This window comes from Prunus dulcis, unplaced genomic scaffold (assembly GCF_902201215.1).
Source record: "Prunus dulcis unplaced genomic scaffold, ALMONDv2, whole genome shotgun sequence".
Lineage (NCBI taxonomy): Eukaryota > Viridiplantae > Streptophyta > Magnoliopsida > Rosales > Rosaceae > Prunus > Prunus dulcis.
In genome coordinates this window covers 2,698-26,944 of record NW_023010269.1, presented here as the reverse complement: position 1 = coordinate 26,944, position 24,247 = coordinate 2,698, and the positions used below count along the sequence as shown (strand labels likewise).

At 40.6% G+C, this 24,247-nt stretch overlaps 1 protein-coding gene across 1 annotated transcript; it reads right to left on the bottom strand.

The window, feature by feature from the left end:
• Positions 1 to 12,417: 12,417 nt before the first annotated feature.
• On the bottom strand, positions 12,418 to 19,783 carry LOC117613329 (disease resistance protein At4g27190-like). Its single transcript, XM_034341942.1, has 3 exons — positions 19,574 to 19,783; positions 13,364 to 16,971; positions 12,418 to 12,923 (listed from the first exon to the last, which is right to left on the bottom strand). The coding sequence occupies exon 2, from the start codon at positions 16,964 to 16,966 to the stop codon at positions 13,589 to 13,591; it is 3,378 nt and encodes a 1,125-aa protein (XP_034197833.1). The 5' UTR covers positions 16,967 to 16,971; positions 19,574 to 19,783; the 3' UTR covers positions 12,418 to 12,923; positions 13,364 to 13,588.
• Between the last annotated feature and the right edge of the window lie 4,464 nt (positions 19,784 to 24,247).

The window sequence follows — 24,247 nt, the reverse complement described above, 5'->3', positions numbered from 1 at the left end:
TCCTCGCAAAGTCATTGCAAACACCTTGCACATTAACGCGTCTTCAGCTTTGTAGAGGATCATAAGGCTCTTGAAATGCTTCAGATGACTTTCGGGGTCGGAATCGCCTTTGAAGCATGTAAAAGAGGGCGTTGAGAATCGTTTCGGAGGAGCAGCCTGCTCAATTTTGACTGTGAAAGGTGAGGAGTTTGCTCGGTCTACCTCAATGCGTAGTGCATCTTCGAAATTTCCGCCAATCTTTAAGTCTCGAAGTCGGTTATTCACAAGCTTCTCAACGTCTTCTGCACGCATGGCTAGTCGGTCACGTTGATGATCTTCGCGATTTAGACGATGTTGATTGACTTCCTCATTGGCTTGCGAGGGTCGACCTTCTCGGTTGTGCTGTCTAGGCGGAGTGTTGGTGGACTGCGCTTGTGAGGGATTTCCAGTAGTTTGGCGACGAGAATTGGTTCTTCGAGAGCGAGTAGCAGAGCGCCTTTCTTCACGGTCCTCATTGTGATGATTGTCGAGTTGACCTCCCTGGGGGCCTATCCTTTCGCGAATGTTTCTCTGCGAGCGAGCAGCAGAGCGCCTTTCTTCTCGATCCTCGTCTCGATGGCCGTCAAGTTGACCTCCCTGGGAGCCTAGCCTTTCATGAACGTCTTCCTGCTGGCCCAGGCGAGCGTGGATGTCAGGTCTTGGGCCTAGCCTGTCGCGCACGTTGGTCCTTAAATTCAATCTGGAAGGAAAACTTCGTCTGCTCTGAGTGTGGCTTGCGGATGCTTGCGACATGTCCGCGAGCTGATCTCGTTGTTGCGCATTTCCTTGTCCGCTTACTCCTGCTCGACCTGCTTGGTTCCCGTCGAACTGCCTATCGGCGCGTTCGTGTGTCCTTCTCTCTTCGCCCTGTTGTCCAAGGCCAAGGTTTTGAGCCAAGTTTATTTGGTTGAGGAGCTGCCTCATCAAATTGTTTTGGTCGTCCATTCTCTGAGTTAGCTGGTCAACTCTCAGATTAAGGTCTACTTGACTTCGTGGATCGGGAGGAGAGAAATGTGTGGAGCCCAATTGCACACGGGCTAGGGTTTCATTGGATGTGTACGTGGGAGCATGCGTCGAGCGTGGAGGCAATGGAGGGAATGGTTGAAGTTGCTCCAAGATTGGGCCAAAGTCGGCGGTGGTGCTATGAAGGTGGCTAGGTCCGGCCACGGGGCCTTGAGATGGTACAGCGGCGGCGGAGGCCGGTGCGGTAGTCCTCGCTGCGAGTCCGGCAGGTGGCACAGTGGTTTCAGTCACACGGGGTGGCTGCTGAGGGTTCATGGCGGCGAGAGGTGGTGGGGCCGCCATGTCGATCGTGGGATCGTGGGAGGAGTAGCTTTGGGCCGTCACGGATTGAGCCATAGCGGCGGTTTTGCTCCTCGTGCGCTTGCTTCCAACCATGGTTGTTTGGAAGGCTTCGGTGGATTGGAAAATAGGAGGAACGGATTCCTTGAGCACGCGTTGAGTATAACTCGTGCTCTCAATGAAAGCACCAAATGTTTGTGCAAATAATCTCGCGGGAGAATATTCGCTTCTAGATCCTTCAACCTTTGATCTTCCTTCTCTCTCTTCCTCGATTCCTGTAAAAAAGATTGGAGTAAATAGACCACACCCGGGGGGTGTTGGCCAAAGGCCCTCCGATGCCTAAGTTAGTTCGAGTGTTTGTAGGAAAACAATAGCTAAGCAAAGGGTACGGAGTTGTATGTAGGGTGTAAACCGGGTGGCCGGAGCCGTGTGTGGTGGCCGGAGCCGTGTGGAGAAAATATGGAGAGTGGAGAGGGAGAGAGAGCTTCGGGTATTTTTCTCGGGTATAAGGAGTAGGTTTTCTGAAGTCCCTTGAATAATGAATGAGGTCGTCTATTTATAGGAGCCTCGGGGCTAGGGTTTCGTAGGGATCGAGTCGGCTTTGATAATATCCGAATTAAATATATTATTTCTTAAGAAGATAATATCTGAATTAAATGATATTATCTTCTCTTTATTAAGATAATATCTTAATTAATGATATTATCTCTTTAAATAAAGATAATATCATATTAATTAAGATATTTATCCAAATTAATTAATTAGTCAGATAAACTGGTTTAATCAATTCATTTAAGAGATAATCTTCTTTTCCACGTGGCGTGCCCTGATTGGAGACGAAAATATATGCTCCCACAAAATCCTAATTTTGTATCTCCTTTCTCTCACTTATACCCAGCCCTAATTCCCAATTCCCCATGTTATTCTTTTTTTGGGTCCAAAGACCCAAATTGAGGATTCTTCAATGTGGTCTAGTCAAACAATTCCCCAGTTGGATTGATTTCCCCTGTTATGTCATGATGGTGTGGGGGCATATATATATATATATATATATATATATATATATGGATCTGTTTCTTGGTTGGGGTTTCTTGAGCATGGGCATGGTGAGGGCTCTGCACAGGTGTGATCATTCTTCCTTGAAGGCATTGGTGAAGATAATGGCCTGATCCCCAGTGAAGTCGCCATTTTATGTAGGGACTTTTTTCTTCCGGCAGCTTAAACAGGCTGGGCTGCAGTAAAGGGCAGGTTAATGAAATTGTCCCCTTTGTCTCAGTTCGAAAATCAAGCCCCAAAAGTGCTTCGAAAGGGCAGTAAAGCCTTAGGAAGCGTTCTGGTTACCTTCACCAACTAAAAAACAGCAACTTATAGATGATTTCTTGAGGCTTACAGATAAAATTTCTAGCTTGGCATGACAGGCTTGTGGCATGGAAGCAAAATCAGCATAAGTTTAGCACCAAAGAGGAAAGTATGGCTTCCTAGGGAGAAATGGGAGTGTTTAAGGTGAGGAAGAAGAGGTTTGCAGGCTGATTTGGCTGAGAAGAGAGAAAGAAAGAATAATGTTCTTCCGGCAGCTTGACAGAAATTCTATCATATGTGAAAATGGTCCACCAAAAGAAGAAAATGGAGAAGAAAGGTGAATAGTGCATGAGGTTTTTGCAGGTAAGAGAGAAAGCTTGCTCTCTGAATCTGAGTTCTTTGGCTAATGATGAAGTAGTGGGGTGCTAGGTAGTTTCCGGCAGCTCGATGAAAACTCTGTCAAGCTTTGGAAAAGTTTACCAAAAGGGAAAATGGGAAAAGATGGAAGGATGAGCTCGAAATTGCAGATGTTTCAGAGGTGAGAGATAAAGCTTGCTCTCCAGATCTGAGTTGGATTTTTATTGGGTAGAAAAGGCCCCTTTTATAGCTGCTGGAAGCCATCTTTTTCCAAGAAACCCTAATGGTTTCTATCTAATTTGGCCAAGCTTTTTCCTTCCTTTCTCCTCCCCTTCTTTGAATTATCTTATTCTAGCAAAATCTCATCTGTTTATTTGCATAAAATTAGGAATTTTGGGAGCTCAAGGCCCCTTTTCCCGCAGCTGTTCCAGTGGGAGACTTCCATTCCCAGCCATCTCGTTCCTTTCTTTCTTTCTTTTTCCATGGCCAGGTCTGATGGGGGAAAGAATTGGGGTATGTGTGCTGGTTTGAAGGTGCTTCTGGCAGCTCGTAGGCTAATATTCATTGGTTCCTTGAATGTTTCTTGCTTGGAACTTGCTCCCCCCATGTGCTGGAGCTTCCCAGTAGCTTTTCAGACTTTCTTTCATGGCTTTATTCTTCAGCCAAGTGCTGGAGCTTTGCAACTCTTCTATTGTAATTGTATGGTCCAAGTTGATTTATTGAGTAAGTGGGGTTTCTTTATCAAATATTTGGGCTTTTTGGTTGAGTCAATAGGCTATTTTGGTTGGGTTTTTTTTTTTTTTGAGTGATGGGCTATTCTTTTCTCTCTTGTGCTTACCCACATGTTTGTGCCTATGAAATGGGCTTGAGTCCCGAGGCTCCCAAGCAACCCGGGACTTCCATTTCTCAGCTCATCAATGGGCCTCATGATAATTTATTACCATCCATACCACAACCCACTCAAGCAAGCCCCGGACATCATGCGTGGCTTGGGCCCACTTAAGCTTGTAGGGTGGCATGTTGCTTATTTACTTGGCGTGGCATGTGTGCAAAGCGTATATGGCAAACTTTCGAGTGCCCAAATTGGGTTTCTTCTTGATACGGTATCGCATTGGGCCGATAATTTATTTGGACCTAAGCGTGGATTTTTTGGGCCTCAACAGCTTGAATCCTCATTAAGGGTACGTAGGCAACCTGGGTTAACCTAGGTGCAGCCGCAAAATGATGTGTTTGAGTTTTATTTGATATGTTCTAATACATTGTATTAAAGGATTGTTTATGAGGTCGGAGGCCCATTTTGTTATTTGTGTGTGCTTTACTTTGTGCGTGCTGAAGTTTGGGCAGTTTTATTTGTGATGTTTACATGTGAAAATTTTGGTCGATGTCCATCTTTTAGGGGAGACTGCGAAATTTTGGTAGGAGTCTCGACCCCCTTTTTCCTTTGTTTTAGGGAAGAGTTTTTAATAAGTGCGCCCGACATCGTCAAGATGTCGGAAGGGAAGCAGGGTTCGTCATGGATTCCGAGAGAAATCCGGGGCAGGTCCTGTCATATGTATCATGGGGACTTTGGTACAAATCATGCGCAAGTCGGTGTTAAAATAAATAATTTTTTATTTATAAAAAATTGAGATTTTACTTTTAATATAGAGAGCTGATGACAGGACCCGACCCAATTTTCACTTTGGAATTCGAGCCAAGTCCTGTGCGTGTCCGACACCTGGCGAATGTCGAGCACAAATGACCTTTTTACCCTTTCCTTACACAATTCTTTTAAAATTTTCTTCCGACTTCTGCCAAAAATTCGGCAGAGTCTCCCCTGTATTTTGACCATACCCAAAGTTTTCCACCTGCCAAACAGTCTCAGAAATCCTACCAACAGCCAGACTAAGCCAATAAACAGATTCCAACCTCAGTTCCTTATGTTCAACAAGATATCAGAGCATTTTCTAGGGTTTTCAAGGTTGCAAGGATTTTCTACAACTCTACCTTACTTGGTGGTGCGGAAGGTATGACTGGCCCGGTGGTGGATCCCGCGTACCTCTATGGCCTGGGGGCGAAAAACAGTTTGAAAAATGTGAGTGGACCAAAAATAATGTTCTTCAAAGCAATTCTCATAAACATAATATCCCCCGTTAAAAAAAAAGAAATTTAACTAAATAAAACTGAATACTTACTTTCTACATCACGCATAGTCAACTCAAGGCATTCTATATCAGTCATATTCAAGCTTGAAGGTTTCATACAAAAACCACTGAATTCAAAGCTTTCATAAAAGTACTGAAATCAAACGCGTATAAAAACTTTGTACTCAGACCTTTCATAACTGAATAAATATAAAGGGATCTATGTCCGAAAAATCAGAAAAACTGATTTATAATAACTGAAAATCAACATTTAATAAAGAAACTCAGAATCCTTTGAAAATACCACCGGTATGTACCCCTGTCATTTCCGTCAATTCCCTGGCAGGTCTCGGGCGTCACACAGACTTACCCGAGCCGCAAACTGGCAAAATCAGGGGACTATGATCGGCCTGTCCCGCCGGCAGATTCCTCGATGACACCAAGTCAGCTCGAGTCGCTCTGGCAGGATGCAGGGGACCGTAGTCAGCCTGATCCGCAATCCTGGCAGGTCTCGGGGACATAAAGTCAGCCGAGCCGCAATCCTGGCAGGTCTCGGGACACCAAATCTGCCGAGCCGCAAATCCTGGCACTCACGGTCCGAGCGTCCCCGAAACTCGTGAGGCAAAGTCAAGTGCACTGACCGAACTATAATCAGACTGGATGTCCGTAGACATCGGTCCGACTCTGGGTAATCACCATAAAGAAAAACGGGTGCGAGGTGGTTTTAAAATAATGTCCTTTTAAAAAGAAATATCTGAATAATAACTGTAAAACTCAAGTCGTGCTGCGGTCTTAACTGATTCAAAACTCAAACTCTGTTTCTGTAACTGGTAAATAAGCAGGACCGACTTATAGAATTATTACTGTACTGCTCATATTCAAAATCGTATTAAAACTTACTCAAAGACTGAATGAAGAAACTTACTCAAATAAACTCATTTATAAAACTCATGTATATAAAATCATTTATAAAATCTATTTTATATAAAAGCACATCAATTCATATAAAAGCATATCAATTCATTCATGAAATCTGATTTATGAAAGAAGGTCCACTCACAAATGGTCCGAGCTACTTCGATCCTTCGAAGGTGTCTTTTGTAATCCTGTCGGGCTCCTGACGCCTGATTACCCATAAAAATTTAATTAATAAACTGCTGAATAAAATGAATTTCAATTAAACACCCAGCCCCCCGGCTCCTAAAATACGTGTATCTCACTCCAAGTTACTCTTGAGCCCACACTAGCCTTTTCAGATACTTGGACCAGTTTTAAAGTGTCCGACACTCAACTGAGCGGTACACTGCCCGATCGGCCGACCCGGGACCCCGTGGGTCCACGATCTCGAATGGCCAATCTGGGCTTCCCGGAAAGTTTCTCATAGGGCGGGAACCAAGTTCTGCGAAATTGGTCCGAATCGGACGGTCGGATTGGCCAAAATCGCATTATCGCTTAAAACCCTAACCCTAGCCCCAGGGTTCGCGATTCCGGAGTATCCGGGACTCCGATTCGCAATCCGTCGAATGCTACGCGATCCTGACGTCACATAGACCGACCTATCCAAAATTCAGCGCGATCCAATGATCATACGACACTGCACCTACGGATCGCGCGATATGGAGAATCCGTTCGGGGCTCAAACGGACTCCGAATTGAGATCCGCGAAATCCCACGCGCTCGTGACGACACGAGGACCTCAAAACTGGCCAGAGCCGGGCCACCACCCTGGGCCACGCGCCGCCACACGCGCGGGGCAGATCGGGTGTCCAAAGCGATTCGGGTGTGCCGAAAAAATCGTGGAACCGAGACTCCAAACTCCTACCCTAGGTAAAACACCCCATTTGGAGTCACTTTTGTTCTTGGACTACCCCAAAAAAGTGACCAGAAACCGTAGTTTCGAAGGGCCGAAGTTTCGGCCAAACTTCAAGTCGTAAAACAAACCCCTTAACGCTAAAATCGATCAAAGACCATATACCCATCAGCTAGAGCACGAAAAATAGGTCAAAAACCATACCTTACTCGATCGATTTGGTTGAGAAACGAAGGAGAACGAGCTCCCACAAATTTTCAAAAAAACTGTCGGACCCGGCCTGTTCCGTGGAAGTTTCCGGCTACTACAGTAGCGGATGGAGGCTGAGAAGGAGCAGGGCTGATAGAGGGAAGTGAGGTGGTTCGTTTGGGACCAGTATTGCCTGAAACGGTGGTCTGAGTTGGGAGAAATCGCTCTCTAAAGTCGGCTGGTCGAGATGGTTCGAGAGAGTGCAGCTGGGTTTATAAAAACTGAACTTCGAAATATTTACGGTTCTGCCACTGAGACTCTTTTGACCATAACTCTTTCGTTACAACTCCGATTCGGGTCTACTCCGTGTCTACGGACTCGTTTCGCCGTGCTCTACGCAACGGCGTAAGCGGAATTCTCAAATTATTTCTCGATTAAAAAGTCAAATTTTCCCCCCATTAAAATATGCGAGGGCAATTTGGTCATTTCGCTAAAAGATATTTTCCTTACCTTTTTAGATATTTTCTTTCTCTTTGATATTTTGTTTTGGGTTCTTACAGCTGATTTTTCCACTCATCTTTTGTCCACTTACATTCCATTTTTTTGTTATAATAAAAATTATTAAAAAACAAAAGGGAATGTAAGTGGACAAAAAGAGTATGGGAAAATCACCACCCTTTGTATAAAGATAAGAGATATTTAGTCATATACCCATTCTTAGCACTAAAACAATAAATAAACCCTACACCATTTAATTTTTATAAACATACCAAAAAAAACCCAAAAAATGACAGCTGCACCTGTTGAATTTAATTTTGATTATTAAAGTACTTTGATGCTCTATTAAGTGTTTTGGGCTTTTTTATGAGGTTTAAGGTTTGTGTTTGTTTTATGAAATCAATGAAAGTTTTGTAATTTAAAAGAAGTTAAAAGCTTTTTTGTTATGTTGTAAATGGACTTTGTGACAGGACCCGACCCAATTTCCGCTTTGGAATCCGAGCCGAATCATGTGCGTGTCTGACACCTGGCGAATGTCGGGCACAAATGACCTTTTTACCCTTCTCGTTTCAAATTCTTTTTAAACTTTCCCTTAGACTTCTGCCGAAAATTCGACAGAGTCTACCCTGTATTTTGACCAAACCCAAAGTCTTCCACCTGTCAAACAATCTCAAATATCACACCAACTGCCAGACTATCTCAAACAACATATCTCAACTCCAATTTTTCATGTTCAACTAGATATCAGAGCATATCTACACATTTACAGAACTTTAAGAAATTTACAAAGAAATCCTACACTTTGGTGGTGGGGCGGAGGCTGGGAAGATGGCCCGAGTGGTTTCCTTCGTACTTCTACGGCCTGGGGGCGAAAAACAAGTTTAAAGTTGTGAGTGGACAAAAATAAGGTTCTTAAAAACAAGCTAGAACATAATAACCCCCGTTTTGAAATAACTAGGGATAGAAATCGATAATTTAGCTATATTTCAATATAAAGTACTCAATAAACATGAATAAATATACTGATGAATATATTCGCATAACTGAACCAATATATAAAGATAGAAATGCATGAATATCACAGAACTGGTATAAAACAACTGAAAGTTGTAACTGTATAAAAGAGTTTAAAATCCTTTGAAACTACCACCTAATTGTACCCCTATAACATCCGTCAATTTCCCTGGCAGGTCTCGGGTGCCACGCAGTCTACCCGGGCCGCAAACTGGCGAAATCAGGGGACTATGATGAGCCTGATCCGCCGGCTGGTCTCGATGACACCAAGTCGACTCGAGCCGCTCTGGCAGGATACAGAGGACCGTAGTGAGCCTGATCCGCAATCCTGGCAGGTTTCGGGGACACAGAGTCAGCCGAGCCGCAATCCTGGTAGGTTTCGGGACACCAAGTCTGCCGAGCTGCAAATTCTGGCACTCACGGTCCGAGCGTCCCCGAAACTCGTGAGGCAAAGTCAAGTGCACTGACGTAACTGAAATCAGACCGAATGTCCGTAGACATCGGTCCAACTGTGGGTAATCACCAAAGATAAATGGGTACACGGTGGTTCTAAAATAACTATCTCTGATAAAATCTGATAATACATTGTATTCTAGTAAATCTGAGCTAAATTACTATTTTCTGTATCAAGAATCTCAAATCTGTTTACTCGGCTAAATTTTATAAAAATAAAGATATTTCACAATAAAATTCATGCTATAACACTTATTCAAGATCAAATAGAAAATATAATCATAAAACCGTTTAGGAAAGAAAAGTCCACTCACTGATGGTCCGAGCTAGCTGGACCCTTCGAAGGTCCCTCCTGCGGGTCGGTCGGACCTCTGGTGCCTGATTAACCATGAATAATAAATTAATAAACTGCTGAATAAAAAGAACTTAAATTAAACACCTTGCCCCCGGCTCCTAGAAATACGTGCACTCATTTCAAGTTACTCGTATGCCCACATTAGCCTTTCAGACACTTAGATCAGTTTTGGAAGACCCGATGCTTAACTAAGCGATAAACCACCAGACCGGCCGATCCGGGACCCCGTGGGTCCACGGTCTCCGATGGCCAATCTGGGCTTCTCTAAAGGTTCCTCATAGAGAAGGAACCATGTTCCGTGAATTTGGTCCGAAACGGACGGTCGGATTAGCCAAAATCGCGTTATCGCTTAAAATCCAAACCCTAGCCCCAGGGTTCTCGATTTCGGAGTATCCGGGACTCCGATTTGCAATCCGTTGAATCCTACACGATCCTGGAATCATGTAGTACGACATATCCAAAATTCAGTGCGATCCGACGATTAGACGACACTGCACCCAAGGATCGCGCGATATAGAAAATTCGTTCAGGGCTCAAACGGATTTCGAATAGAGATCCGCGAAATTCTACGCACTCGTGACGACACGAGGATCACAAAACTGCACAGAATTACTTCACCACCCTCGCCCACGCTTTGCCTCACGCACGGGCAGATTTGGGTGTCCTAATCGATTTCGGGTGGTCGAAAAATCTCTGAACCAAGACTCCAAACTCCTATCCTAGGTAAAACACCCCATTTGGAGTCACTTTTGTTCTTGGATATACCCCAAAAAGTGACCAGAAACAGTAGATCACGATGGCCGAAGTTTTGGCCGGATTTCAAGTCGAAAATTGATCATTTTAGAGCTAAAATCGATCGAAACCCATACATTCATCAGCTAGAACATGAAAAATAGCTGAGAAACCATACCTTACTCGATCGGTTTGGTAGAGAATTGAGGGAGAACGAAGAGCTCAAAGTTCAAACTGGAAAACCGTTAACAATGGCGTTTTCCAGCCACGGCAGCGGCGGCGAAGGGTCAGGAAATGACGGCGGTCGAGTGGTGGTTCGTTTGATATCAACGGCGGAGATTGGCTCCAAGTGTGGCGGCCGTGGCGTTGTGAAAAGCAAGCGGAGGTCGTTGGTCGGGGTCGAATCGAGAGGAGAGAGAGAAAGGAGAGAGAAATGAGGAGAGAGAAGAAGGAGAGGGATAAAAATCTGACTTTTTGGTCAAATTACCATTTTGCCCTTCGCGGTATTTTGATCGTATTTTCTTCGTTACAACTCCGATTTGGGTCTACTCCGTGTCTACGGACTCGTTTCGCCGTGTTCTACACAATGATGCAAGCGGAATCGCCAAATTCTTTCTCGATTAAAAAGTCAAATTTCCCCCATTAAAATATGCGAGGGCAAAATCGTCTTTTGAGTAGAATAAAGAAATCCTAATTTTTAGATATTTTGGTTTGGGTTATTACACTTTGGGTGTATTTCTAAAGTCTATTTCATATAAGTTTTTTATTTATTTTATAATTTGGGCTCATATATTGGGTATAATAGTGAATTTCCCTAAATATAATGCAACTCGATAAGAGTGCTGTTATTTTCACCCCTATTTCCTATTTTCCCACCCACTTTATCTTCAAAATTTTAAAGACAAACTTACCCATTTGTAAAATGACTTCTAAGGACTTAGGGGCAAAACCAATCTCCCTCACCTAAGTGTGAGCAACCATTTTATACCAGCCATTGGATTAATCTCACAATACATAGAGCCTTTTATTAACTTAAATTCTTGACCCGCACATTGCACACAACTTCTTCCTCAGCTGGCCATTCTCTTTGTTTTCTAAAAGCTTCCCAAAGTTTTACTATTTTTCCATCATAAATTTGATTTCTCTCAAAGGTACTATCATTTTCTCTGCGAAACTAATGTGGGCAAAATTAATTTTTCCTTCAAAGGCTCCTATTGTCCTTTTAAGATTTCATGAAATTGTATGTAATGAAGGTGTTTAATTTTCATCTATTTGCTTCAAACAACAAGCGATTGGTATTATTTGATTGAGGGAGATCAACATGATAGGAGCCTGGGGACCATAAGCATTCGAACCCATGCTTTAACTTCATGTTCTTCAACCACATATGTATTAAAATAAATAAATAAGAAATTAAAGAAGACCTAAAAGAAAATAAATACTCAAATCCCCTCTTCTACTGCACACAACCCCTCTCATCACAAAGACCATGCGTCACCTCCTCTAGGATAAGAAAGAGGGATGAACTCTTGAAAGAACCACAATCGGCTTGGGGGAAAGAAAGGGGGTTTTCCCTTAATACGTGTCAGGAAGTAAAACAGATATAAGTTGGGTTTTTGAAAGAATTTGCTTTGAATTAATAATTAAAGGGTATTTTAGGAATAATGGTGGGTGTAAAGATAAGATTGTATTTTTTTCAAATTTACATGGTGGGTGGAAAGATAAGGTGAGTGAAAAAACAGGACAGGTAGATGGAAATAGTAGCATTCCTCAATAAATACCATAAAAACAAGGTTGTTATAGACTCGACCCAAAAAAAAAAATAATAATAAAAGGTTGTTATAGTGGTTTTGCCCCTCGCGGATCTCACTTCTATGACACAATATTTTATATGCCAACCAGAAATTGTCGCCAAACAGCTGGGTGAGCGACTTAAATGAATTCGTTAAAATATAAAACCAATGGCATTTTTTGTGATTTTGGGGTTGATGGACCATTTATGTTCAATTAAAAAATAATTCTAGCATTTATAACTTCTTAAATTTGGAAGAATGATTGACGTTTAAATTTTATAGAGAGCTTATAAATTAATTTTTGCATGTGTTTAACTAAATTTTAACTATAAAATAAAGAGCATTAAAAATCCCCAAATTGACAGAACCTAATGACGATTCTGAAAACTTGCTTTGGCATCTCACCCAAGTTTTCTTCAGGATTTCTGCGTTGTGGACCCAGAAAACTCACAGGCGCAATTAAAACTTGTTATCAAAGTAAAAAAGATAATTGATTTATAACATTTTGTGGCCAAATAAGATGACAGACTTACAGTATTTGTCCCTCATTCCTGTTTATGGATCAGGACACAATCCACTCACAAAAGATTAAACAATCTTACAATTATCAAGTGCAATTAGCATCAGAATTGAAGCCTCTACTTATTAATCATTCATACATACACATGACAGCAGAGAAGTAACATTAGCTCCAGCTAGGCTAGCCATTAATATGAAGTCTTTCCATTATGATCTGCAGAATTGGTCATTGAATGGTCTCTTTATGCACTGAAGGGTAGGGAAACTTGTGCTGGTCTGGAGTGGGGATGAGTGGGAAAACTTCAAAATATAGGCTGGGCTATAGCCCATTCAGCCCTCAATGACTTTCTGCCCCTGGCCGCATCAACGTTCTCCAGTTGTACAAACAGAGTAGGGAAGAAGCCCGGAGTCTTTCATCAGGACGTCCCTCAAACCAGAGCTCTTACTCAACCATCAGTATGCTGGGCAACCAATAAGCAGACAGGTAGATTAATTTAAATGAAGTGAACCAGAACCGGAATGCTAGATTAGTTCCAAATGTAAATCCAAAAACAGATTTCAAGTTTTGAAACCAAGAACTCAATTTAAAGTTTTACTGGTTGAAAAATCTTGCAACAAATAGATAATAACACTGGATAGTGGATATATTGCGGAACCGATCAAGAAGTACCAACAATTATTTTTCATAAATTTTAGTTATTTAAAATTCTTTTCAATTATGCTAGCCGATGCATATTCTGTTTAGATTTAAATAACACTGGATGGTGGACACATTGCGGAACTGATGCTTTTTCTATTTAGATCTAAAATTTCAACAAAAGAATTCTTCAACAATAGACGAAGGAAGGAAATATCTTCCAGAATCAAATGAACATCTCTTTGAATAGGAAAAGAGACAAACCTGACAAACAGGAATTCCGGATTATCCACTTCACTTGTTACCACTGCCATCGACTGTATTAATGGCCTCTTGCTCTTCCCAATTAAAATCTATTTTGGAATTTATTTGACTGTATAGGATGTCAGAGCCCAATATATGCACATCAACATTGGAGATGGGTACAATGAGCTTTAAGACCCAGAACAATCATCCCACTGTAATGCATTGTGCCAATAATTATCTGCTTCAATCTTCTTTGTAGAGTACTTTAACTTTTGAGTTCATAGCAACGGTCTTCCAATTAGGGCACTCATACAAGCTAATATATTCTAATGAGGGCACACCACCTTCCCAAATGTTAACCAAGCCAGGAAGATGGTTTAGTATCAACCTTTTCAAATTCAAGTCTGAAAATTTTTCAGAATCTATGATCTCATCCCGAAGTATGATTGCTTCAATGGCTGGACAATCTTCAACCACCAATTCTTCTAGATTAGAGACACACAAAAGCATGGCTCTAGTAAAAACAAATCTCAACTTTGGACATGAATGCACCAGCAGAGTTCGTAGCTTTGCGAAACTTCCACCTTTTATAGGGCCTTTCCAAATCCACTTCAAATTCCACAAGTAATGAATACTCAAATGCTCCAGATATGGAAATACAATCTCCGTAAGCTTTGTGCTATCAACAATTGATTGAATTTGAGTGCATTCACTCACAATACATAATTCCAGTCCTTTGACATTACTAACTCCAAACTCAGATAAACTGCGAATGCTAAGGTGATGATCTAAATAGAAGGCAACAGTACGAGTTAAAACTTCAATAACTGCATCAGGTACCTTCTCACCGTTAACAAATCTCAAGCATTGACCATGTTTATTATAATCAACCACCACATGGTTTGGGACCCTAGAGACAATACGCTCCACTTCATAACCAACCACAAATTTGAAGTTGGTTAAGAGTCGCCCATGCCATCTGCTACAAGTTTGAAGAAAACGTTTCAGAAGCTCTACTTCTGGGAAACAGAAATTGAGAGCAGTCAACTTTTGCAAGCTACAAACCTCAGTCGTAATAGATTCCACACTGTTCTTCCACCTCATATCCCCAGGGGATACATCAATTCTTAGTGTTTCTAAAGAAATGAGCTTTGACATTATTCCACATGAAAGCAATTCATTTGGTAGCTTAGCATACGCATAGAGGCTAATAGATCCATAAAAGGACACTTCCAAGTGCCTTAGAGAAGCCAAAATACCAATCTCATCAGGTAATTTGTTAACCTCAGTGCCTTGGAGATCAAGCACCTCGAGATCTTGAAGAGATCCAACTTCAGGTGGGAGGACAACCAGACGTTCACAATTACGTAGAATAAGCATTTTAAGTGCTTTTAGCTTCAAGATTGACTGTGGCAAGAACTTGATTCTGGTATTAGATAGGTTCAAAACTTCAAGAGAAGGCATGCACTGGAAGAAGGATGTTGGTATCACTCTTAGATGTCTGTTTCTCTGAAGGAACAACATTAGGAGATTAGGGCAACGTGGATTTTCAGGTAGACTGGACAACTCAGTATCCATCAAAGCAATCATGTTAGCTTTTTCCCACTCCTCTTTTAACGGAGCCTCCCTCCAACCTGCACCACCTCTAAACAAGAATTGATAACCTTCAGAAATTGCCAATCCATTGCTTTCAGGGTTTTCAAGTGGCCTGTACAATGAACTGATTCCCGAATTTGATGGTCTTGTCAATCTTGAGTAAGGTCTTAAGAACAACTGATAACGTTCTTGCTTTGATAATATAATCATTGATGCTAACTCCCTAACAACATCATGCATTTTGATGGCAATACCGTCATTGGTACTCTGCAATAGAAAGGCATCTACAAGAATGTTAATTATCTCATGCCCCCTCTTACATGCATCCTCCCAATTACCTGAAATTAGACCTTCTTGGAAACAATTTTTCACCACTTCAGAAATATTAACCTCTTGATCTTCGGAAAACAAAGCACAATAAAGGAAGCAACTCTTTATATCACAAGCCCTCAAACTGTCATAGCTGAATTTCAAACGTTGCATAACAGCTTTAGCGCCATATGTACCAAGTGTGCTGGGTAGTAAAAGTTGCATCAGTGCATGCTTCCACACTAAAGCATCATTCACCCCTGCCAGGGCCCTTCCAGTAACAATGATCAACAGTGGTAAACCACCACACTCCTGAACAATAGCTGAAGCATAGGGCTGGATCTCTGGAGAATCAGCAAGTGCACCCACTTGCTCATGAAATAATTCCCAAGCTTCTTCTCTAAGGACAGGTTTCATTTCAATCACCCTATTCGCAGACATTTCAGTACAAACATCCCCAATACTAGTTGCAAGTATCATCCTGCAACCATTTCTTGAAATCATGTCAGGAATGCCAACTGCATTTAAATCAACTCGCTCCCAAACATCATCCAGAAGAAACAAAAATTTCCTGCCATATAAAGCTTGAAATAGTTTCTTTGCAACTTTAGAATCACTTTCAGAGTCTGGTAGGCACAGTGATAACTGTCTTGAAACTTCATTTTGTATCTTTCTTGTGCTCCAATGTCTTGACACAGTCACCAAAATGATCGCATCAAACAGGCTTTTGCATTGAAAATGGTTGATCAAGGCTTTCAGCACACTAGTCTTGCCAATCCCACCAGTTCCCTGAATAGCAATCCTACTAGTTGCAGCATCATTGAAGCATTCCAATATCTCAAGCACAACCCGCTCAGTTGATCTGCCAGCATTAACTCTCGGTTCAAGTAGCGCCTCACCTCCTTCATTTTGAAAAAGAATCTCAACTTCTGCCTGATTGATGGTTGGCTTGCTTAATTTCTTAGTCAATTTAGGCTTTGTTTGACCTCCTTCATCCCGTAAAGGTACTTTCTGTGTTTGTCCTTCACTTTTTTTTATGGTTTCTATCACTGATGCAAAACTCTGCAGACTCTTTGTATCTGAAATGGATGCAGCTCTTGATGGTGTTGATGGAATCGTGAGATGTTTACCTTGATGCTTTTCTTTACCCTCCACAGCTTCCTTCCCATGTATTAGTGACATTCCAATCTTTACATTTGCTTCGCCTTTTGCTTCGGCTCTCCTTTGCAAGTTCACATTCTTATCTTCTTGTGCCAGTCCATGTCCGTCACCACGAAGTATTGGATTAGGTATTATTTTACTTTTTCCATGAGGTACATATGCCATTGAACCATGCTTATATGGAGATTTTTCCAAGAGATCAGTAATCTCCTTGAGCATACTCATCACAAGCCCATGTAGATCCATGAGTGAGGGCCCCAAAAGGTCAGAACTCTTTTCTTGTATTTTCAACCTGCTATTCACTTCATGTTCAATTTCCCCCACTGCATGTTCAATTTCTCCCACCTTTTCAAGCCATTTTGTACATTTGAAGGTTGGTGCCTTACCGAATATCAGTTCTTTGGTTATCTCCTCATTGGTAGAATCTCTCCTGCTATACAAATATTCAGTTCTTTGTATGAGCAATTCAAAATTCCTGTCAAGGTGTTTGGGCCCGACAATTGGACGACAGTGGGAAAATAATCGTTTAGCTGGATTACGCCGCTTAAAGTCCATGCTAGCTGCAAGAGTTCAAGACAAAGAGTAAGTAACATATAATAAGGAGCACTAAAAAGTTCACACAGAGAAGGAATGGTATGGCCATATATTGCCCATAGTTAAGACATTTTCCGAATATTTATAAGCAAATTTTGAATAAGAAAGGGCTGCTAGAAGCCAGACAGTCATGCTTGAGAATAAAGAGAATGAACAAACTTAATTTTCAAGTGTTCTTGAAAGACAGATTCCAGTTTCTCGTCATAGCAAATAGCACTTTTTACCCACCAATTATAACATTCAACAGCTTACATGATCAAATCCATGAACCCGAAGTTGGACTTATTCCTAGTGACAGCTTTAACTACGATAAGGAGAGAAAGAGGAAGAAAACCATGACCCTACAGCGTCTCTATAATGTTATATATAGCAACAAAAGTCGTAAGAAAACTTTAGAAGTGTTATTCCGACCTGATTGTCTAAGAGTGGGCATAGCCCATAATAGTAGTACACGAGAGAAAAGCCACGTACACAAAAATAGAGTCTTATTGTCTTACTTCAAGTGCAAAAGAATAAAGTGTCTCTGTACGTTTCAATGGAGTTCTGCTTTTCTCCACCCATCAATCTGAATTTAATGGTTATTCTTTCAAATCCCCAAGCCAACGTGTAGCCAGAAAAATGCCTCAATGTTCAACATGGAGCTATTGTCACCTTACACACTTTTGCATAGATTAACGGTTTACCTGGAAAGAGCAAAGATCTCCTCCCCTAAGGTAAGGGAAGCAGGTTAAGCTTTCCCAAAATTCCATTAAAGAGACTATTCAAATGTGATCAAATGTGCACCTGAATTACTAGTAACCGTTGCAAGTGCTATATGTTAGGAAAAAAGCACACCAATGACAGAGGCAATCACAAAGAAAATACTAAAAGAAGCAGACATAACTACACAAACATAAGGATTATCTGGTTTGTCTAAGACTGGGCAACGCCACGAGCAGTGGTTATAAATCCACTCAACTTGAAGAGCAAATAGCCTATCCAAAGTCCAAAAGAACCTCTCCTCTAGGGTTTTCAGACCGAAAACTGGCCGACCCAAACTGGGCCAAACCAGCCAGACCAGTTTCCTTTAGTTTTTCTTGAATTCTCGGTGCTGAAACGGACCGAACCAGAGACTCGGTGCACCGAACCATGTCAACCGAAGAACTATTGTTCGGCTTCGGTGTTCAGTACCGGAGTGCTCGATTTGGCTCTCGGCTCCGGCATCTCAGCCCGGTTCGGTTCGGGTGCCCAGCTCTACTCTCTTCTATCAACCCAGTTCCCAATAGATAATGCCTGATACTAATTTCACAAACTCACAATTCCTTGAACCCTAAACTCTCTCAAAGACCAACTCTAAATTAAAGTATTGAAACTAAGGCTCTAAAGGCCCATTCACAGGCTCTAAACTTTCCAATTTCCAATAGGAAAATTACGTCCACTCAATTTACAGTGGCCAGCAACATGACCTCAATTTCGAATGTATGTACTTCTGTGCATTTTCATTCTTGGTCCACTCAAGAGGAATTCTCTTACCATCTGGCTCTTTCACAAATTTTTTTTGGGAGAGGTAATGCATCTTTATTTGTTTGTTTATTCGGATAGAAGTTTAGGAAGCCAGTCAGCCATCATGCATGGATAGTTTCCACCTCGTTTTTGTTTTCATCTAAATAGCTAAGGCATATCCCCTTACAAACTATAAAGGAAAAGTTCTAAATTGACCTTCTCTTGATACAGGAAAAAGCTTTGGGTCTACCCTTAGGTTTTTCTTCTACGCATTTCTCCACATGAACCTCACTTTCCACTCGCTCAAACAGTTGTTAGGATGCTTCATTATTACTGTGCATTCTCACAATGTTCTGCCTCTTATGAATATAACTCAGTTAACATGCAGACTCCTCAATCTCACTTAGATTAAGGACCGGGTAGTTGACTTAGTAAATAAATCATATGATATGGTAGCTCCACAGTCCGACTCTCTCCAGCCCCTATTGGACCACCTCTACAAGGTACCCCGAGGCCTTGAGCTTACTGTTCTATGTGAGTAGCAGCACCAAAAACAGAAAACAAAAAGTTCCCGTGGGTTGCTTCACCTTCACTGACTATTCCAACGTATCCAGAAATATATAAATCGATGAAGTTATCAACTAATCTCAAATTACCAAAAACGAAATTGAATAAAATAAAGAATTCTACTTTCTGACATCTCAAATTTTTCCATCTCAAAAATGGGAAACAAATAATCAAACAGGTTGGTTAAAATTTTGAGTTTCCTCGTGTCCAGTTGTTTCTAATAAGTTTTACTACAATGATTTAGGATAGCTTACCAAATTTACGCAATTGATTTTCCTTTATACTAGTAATAAGTTTTCTTTCAATATCTCTCACAACTTTCCTTGACTTCGAAATTTTTTTAAAACGAAAAAACAATCACAAACAGAAAGACTTGAGCCGAATGAATAATTAACAGTACGACAGTTGCATGTAAGGCAGATCACACAGAAATTGGAGCCGAATGTTATATCCAAATTTTAATCAAATAAACAAATAAACAAAAAATAATGATATCGCATATACAGAAATTAAACTAACCAGAAACTCTCAAACACGGCCGATTGGCTGATTGTATCAAGTTCTGAGAATACGAAGGTCAAAGTTGTATAAGGCTTTGCAGGCTGAATCGGATGCCTTTCCTCTTATCAACAACTGCTGGGATGGGATCGCTTACAACCACGAAATACGGAGTCTTGTACAGGACAACATATTGATGCTTCACAAGTCAAGCGCAGATTAATCATACGTTGACCTGTAAACAGCACAGTTTTTCAAATGACCCAAAATTAGTAAACAGCACTTAAAATAAAGAGTATATTAGTGATTTGCCCTGAATTTGTACCTAGTTTTCAATTAACTTCCAATCTTTTTTTTTATTATAGAAAATTAAGGATGTAAACTTTTTTCCCACCAATTTCCTCCCTACCGTCTAAATTCTCAACATTTCATCCAATTTTCAGTTTAAATTATATTTAAATTATTTTTTTAGAAAAAAATTTGAAGAAAAAGAAGAAAATTGACAACAAAAAAGTAAAGAAGAAAAAGACACTGAACCGGCAACCATATTGCGCCCCTCCCCCAGCTTTATCTCCTCCAGCCCAAGAAGTACCGACACGAATACGGATACGAAGATATGATACGACACGACACGGGGATACGATAAATTTTTAAAAACTAGGATACGATACGTCATGGATACGGTTATTAAAAATATATAGTAACAAATATATATAACTTAAAACAAACTTATAAATAAATTATAAATTATAAATTATAAATATAGTGTAGCATATTGGGCTTTCTTTTTTGATTTTTTATATTTTTAGGCATGTATAGCTTTTTGGGAAATAGCCCAAAATGCCACCATTTTTATAATTCTAACTGAAAATACCACCCTTTTTTAAAAATTTTGGAACTATCACCTATAAATATAAAATTATTGTACCCTTATTGCACACATATCACTTTTGCTGAAATTTTATTGTCTCTGTTTTGCTGAAGTTCTCTCTCGGGTGTGTCTCTTCGCTCCGCTGTGTTTCTCTTCCCTCTCCGGTGGCTTTGCACTGAATCAGTGTCGTTCAGCTCTCAATCTCGCCTCACTCAGCTCCGACTGTCTCTTCTCTCTTCCTCTCCCAGCGACAGGTACTGTTCATCGGCATTTTCTTACAGTTTAAGGGTTTCTCTGAAGTTGTTTTAGGGTTTATGCATTTCTCTGAAATTGGTTGAGGGGTTTGTTCGAAATTGGTTGAAGGTTTAGGGGTTTCGCTGAAATTAGTTTAGGGGTTTGTTCGAAATTGGTTGAAGGTTTAGGGGTTTCTCTGAAATTGGTTTAGGGGTTTCATCGAAATTGTTTTAGGGTTTTGTCTGAAATGATCTGAGTATGATGATTCCTTGTTTCAAACAGTGAATGGGTTTGTTCTTTGTGGACTGATGCTTGCACTGCTGTTGTGTTGCTGTTGCTATTGCTGTCGTATTGTGTTTTTTTGCTAGTGTATTGCTAATGTAGTGATGTTGTGTTGGCATTTTAGTGCAGTTGTATTTTTAGTTTTAGTATGGTTTTATTATGGTTTTTGTAGCAGTTATTGAATGGTATTTGGTGGCTTAGTATGAGTCTTTATGAGCATTGCATTTAACCTTCTTAGAAGTCTAATTGGTATCTATTTTGTTTGTTGAAGATGATATCTAAAGTGTAAGACAATTAACCTGTGTATGGTGATTTCTTCTCTGTGGATCATTACCAAAAAATACTCGCGGATTATAGTTTACGTAGAAAATGTGGCCATGAAAAGAATTTGTGGCTAAAACTCCATGATGGAAGCAACCATTTTGAAATATCTTAAGCAAACTGTTGGTGGCTTGCTAAATTCCTTAATTTTTTTCTCTTTATCTTCCAACGAGGTAGCGACCCTTCACATTACACTCAATTGTGCAAAGGATTTGCATGGTTGTCTGATGGAATCGAAGAATAATTTACATAGAAAGAATTTCCTTTGTTATCGTTCGAAGTTTTTCATATATGAAAGAAACTTCTAGATTGATAAAATATCTCAAGACAGAGTTTGACAAAATCAAGTATTGTATAAATCTTTGAACTTGTAAACTCCCAACCATATCATACTTTTTGTTTGAGAATAATGCTTGTTAATTCGACATATTTTTGTATAACTTTGTTTACTAAGTTTAGGGCTTGCATATTGGATATGGATGAGTTTTGTTTAGAACCATATGTGGTGTAATATGAGTTGTTTAAAAGTTTGCTGTTTTGTGCTTGATCATTGTGTGCTTAAAAGAAAGCGGGAAATGAGTGAAGATGGGAACCTACCACCAGCAGGTGTGGTTTAGAGAAATGGGGACATTGATTTTGCTATAAGCTAACTGTTTAAGCTTTTGCTTTTGTTGTTTGTGTATGGATACTTAGAGAAGTCTGTTTCTGGGGAGAACTTATAATTTTGTAATTGTACATGTCTTACAAACATTTTATACCGTTTTGATGGTTTATTTATGAATTTATCTTTGGTTTTTTGTTAAGAAAAAACTGAAGGGATGGTGCCAATTTCTTTCATTTTCTTACATTTGAAAGGAGGGCCATAGTAGAGTCAGTATTGTGGTTGCCACTAATTCATAGGATGTTCCATTACATTATACCTTGAAGTGAATAAATTGTTTCCCGATATCTTGTTGTTTTTTTAAACTCTTTCTAGTCAGATAGATTTATATTGTTACTCCTGAATTGTTGTCAATTAGGCTTGTGCTACCGCACATTCCCATTCTAGCTGAAGCTGTCTCATGATTAGATGGTGTGATTATATGGTGTGTTGAGATGTGTGTTTAGATATTATATTATGCAGGAGTGGTAGAGTACTGGGTGTGTTGAAACTTGGCTTTGAGCCATTAAATGAGGAGGTCAGTTGTAAATAGCTGGGGTTTTGTTTATGATATGTATTTTTTTCAATTTGTTTCACTTCATATCCTATAATAGGCTGTTCATAAGTGGTGATTGTTTATTGCTTGTTATTGTGTAGATTGCAACCGACTGAAATTCTGTTTATAATATTGGCATGCAGGGAAATATGGTTGGTGAAATGAAGTTGATGATTGAGGAGGAACAAAAATTCCAAGGGAAAGCATTGTCGTTATCCCATACGAAGACGGCAATCACTACGATCAAGGAGAAATTCACTGAACAACAGCTGCAAATGTTTGAACAGAGTTGTTTTGGTCATCTCCTAGGGATTGAGGACCTCAAGTGGACTTCTCCGATTGTCCACGGGTTGCTGCTCAGGAAAGCTGATCCAAAGACAGTTTCCCAACTGAACGGGATCAAATTCATTGTTGGCAAGAAGGTCATCCAATTCACGGCGCAGCAATTTTGCATCGTGACAGGGCTAAGGTTTGGAAACCTTCCCTTTATTCCGATTCCCACGAATGAGAACTGCTCATTGAAACGGAAGTACTTTGCCAACGATAAAGCTGTGAACCTGTTGGAATTAGAAAAGGCCTTCCTCGAATGCGATGATGTGGACGATGTATTCAAGCTTGGATTCTTATACTTTGCTGTCTTTGTGCTGTTGGGCAGCGAAAAAAATGTCCACATTGACATGCGATATTTGAAGTTGGCGGAAGACCTTGAAGAGTTTGGGAAGTATCCATGGGGTGCTGTGTCTTATGCGAAGACAAATGCGTCACTGCTGAGGGCACTTTGTGCAGATTACCAGCGAGTGAAAGTGCCCACAAAAACTGCCAAAACAAAAAAATCTGAAAAGAAACCAACAACAACGGCAACCGGTAGACCAAGAGAGTACCACCTCAAAGGTTTTCCCTATGCACTTCAGGTGAGCAAATGTCCATTGATGTTGAAGTTAAATTGCATTTGTTTACAATGACTGACCTTTTATCCCTGAAACCAGATTTGGGCGTATGAGGTGTTTCCAGCGTTGGCTGCACTACATTTGGTGGTGCACGAAGAAAATGCGCACATCCCTCGTTTACTACATTGGAGGAGCAATAGTTCGCCGCTTTTTTATGAGCTAATGAGCCAAGTATTCGAGAACCGTGAGGTTAGTTCAGTTTTTAATGATAATGTTCGGGATATGAAAATATAATATAATTACTTTACTTATATGTATATTGTATGTGTAAATTGCAGGTTGATGTGCAGCTTCTCCGGCCATCTGTGATGGACAAGCAGCAGCCGTATTGGACTTGGGGTGACAGTGCTGACGACAGTGAAGAACTTGTTGACTTGTTTGGCGATGACGCTGAACAACAAACCGGCACTTCTGCCTCTGTAGAAGAAAAAGAGAAGGACATTGACGAAACTGCAAACCTTCCGTCGTCTTCTAAGGCAAGCATTACATTTTTTCGAAGATATACGTCATATTACAATAGGAAAATAACTGCTGTATAGTTGCAATATTTTGTGGCCTGCATAGTAACACATGCATTATAACTTAGTGCAGGGTACAGTCGCGTCCAGAGAGTTACGCACTTTGAAGCGTGACTTTCAAAGGACAAAGGATGAATTGGCCAAAGTTTCCCTATCAAATCGAACACTTTGCGACAGAGTGCATCAGTTGGAAGACAAGGTACGGAAGGAGTCAATGAAAGCTGAAAAAGAGTTCGAAAAAAATACAAAGTGTGTGGAGGATTTCCGCAAAACCCTGGCTTCAATGGAGCATTATTTTAAGTTGGAGATAGAGCAGCTGAAAAAAC